At 45.9% G+C, this 1,520-nt stretch overlaps 1 protein-coding gene across 1 annotated transcript in view; it reads right to left on the bottom strand.

The window, feature by feature from the left end:
- LOC107671583 (serine-rich adhesin for platelets-like) overlaps positions 1-1,520 on the bottom strand; it is a 33,292-nt gene that overhangs the window by 3,488 nt on the left and 28,284 nt on the right. Inside the window, exons 34-36 of the mRNA XM_016464495.1 lie at positions 1,198-1,461; positions 846-1,106; positions 493-756 (exon numbers count right to left, since the gene is read on the bottom strand). Coding sequence (XP_016319981.1) covers positions 493-756; positions 846-1,106; positions 1,198-1,461 — 789 coding nt within the window. The remainder of the gene's footprint in view (positions 1-492; positions 757-845; positions 1,107-1,197; positions 1,462-1,520) is intronic.

Raw genomic sequence — 1,520 nt, 5'->3', positions numbered from 1 at the left:
AGGCAGTTTAGAACTAAACTCCACAGGAAGGTTGTCTTCCATGAGCAGGATTGTACAACCCTGGTCTACAGAATGCAGTTGCAATTATTTAACTAGAAAACTCCCATAATGCAAATGTTATGGTGTATTGAGTGGTTGTTAGCACTTTACTATATGATTTCTAGGTGAGTGCTAGTGTTTCTGGGTGGTTGCTCAGTGGCTAGAAAACAAGTCAAAAGAGCCCAGCCCCAGGTGTCCATGATATCGTGGTCCCTAGATAAGACCCAGGTCCCTTCTTTAAAGCAAGTTTTTTTCTCTTCATCCATCAGGTAAAAATTCAAAGTCAGATCACCTAAGAAAGTAATAGCGCACCTCTTTAAAGGGTAAATTCCCAACCCTAATAATAGTGATGGTTGCTCATGAATAGTTACTGATTGCTAATGGTTTGCTTTCTAAAATAAACATCTTTTCATGTTTTATTAGATGGGTATGACATGATATTGATGGTTGTACCAGTTCTGATCTTGTACGGTGGGCTGCGGAGGCTGCTGCATTGGTTGGCCGAAGCGGCTACAATGATGGTGTACTCCTTGTCGCACTGCACATTGGTAAAGTTGCATGAAGAAGCGGAGCTATTGCAGGAAAGGAGGGAACGGTCTTGATCCTCTGCTGTGGCAATGTAGAGAGAATTTCCACTCCGAGCTCTCTGCCACTGTACCATGATAACAGAACTGTGGCATTCAGCCACCACCAGGATGGATGACAGGGCACAAGGTGCTGGAGAGAGAGATTATACATACTTTAAGACTGAGATACACATGGTCTCAAATAAGAAGGCTAAAGCTCTCTACTGCAGGTTTACTTACCTGTCTCCAGCTGAAAGCTGTTGCTGGGTGGGCTCACACAAACAGCGTTTGAGGCAGTGACGTGAAAGGTGTAGCTCCTTCCACACCCCAGGTCAGGTACATTACAGGTGGAGTTTGAGCTGCTACAGGTGGAATTGTGACCGTCATCCCTTACAGCCAGCACTGTGTAAGATTCTGTACCATTATCTACATTCCATGATATCCATGCAGAGTTAGTAACACAGTCCACAGTACCGGTGACCCCCTGTGGGATACATGGAGCTGTAAAGAGAAGACATCAGACATGAAGTGCATTAGGTAAATATGGCAATTGTAATCTGTTTGAGGAAGTATTTTTGTGTTAGTGTCCAACCTGAGGAGATGGAAAGGTCACTGATTGGTTGACTCTGACAGCTGCCTCTCAGTGCCACCACACTGAGGTTGAATCTCTCTCCACAGGGCAGATGGGCGATGGAGCACTGTGTGTTTGTGCTGTTACAGGAGGAGATCGTACCGGTGCTCTCGGACTCCAGTTCAACTCTGAACTGGCTGGCATCCACTGCTGGGTTCCAACTCACCAGCACAGACCCTAAATCACACTGCACAATGGCAGATACGTTCTGAGGGGGACATGGAGCTGAGAAAAGAGAGAGACGGAACCAGGATGTTATTGAAGGGTGGGTCTGTACTAACTAC

This window comes from Sinocyclocheilus anshuiensis, unplaced genomic scaffold (assembly GCF_001515605.1).
Source record: "Sinocyclocheilus anshuiensis isolate Anshui unplaced genomic scaffold, SAMN03320099.WGS_v1.1 scaffold1149, whole genome shotgun sequence".
NCBI lineage: Eukaryota > Metazoa > Chordata > Actinopteri > Cypriniformes > Cyprinidae > Sinocyclocheilus > Sinocyclocheilus anshuiensis.
The sequence above is the reverse complement of the archived record's forward strand: the minus strand, read 5'-3'. Positions and strand labels throughout refer to the sequence as shown.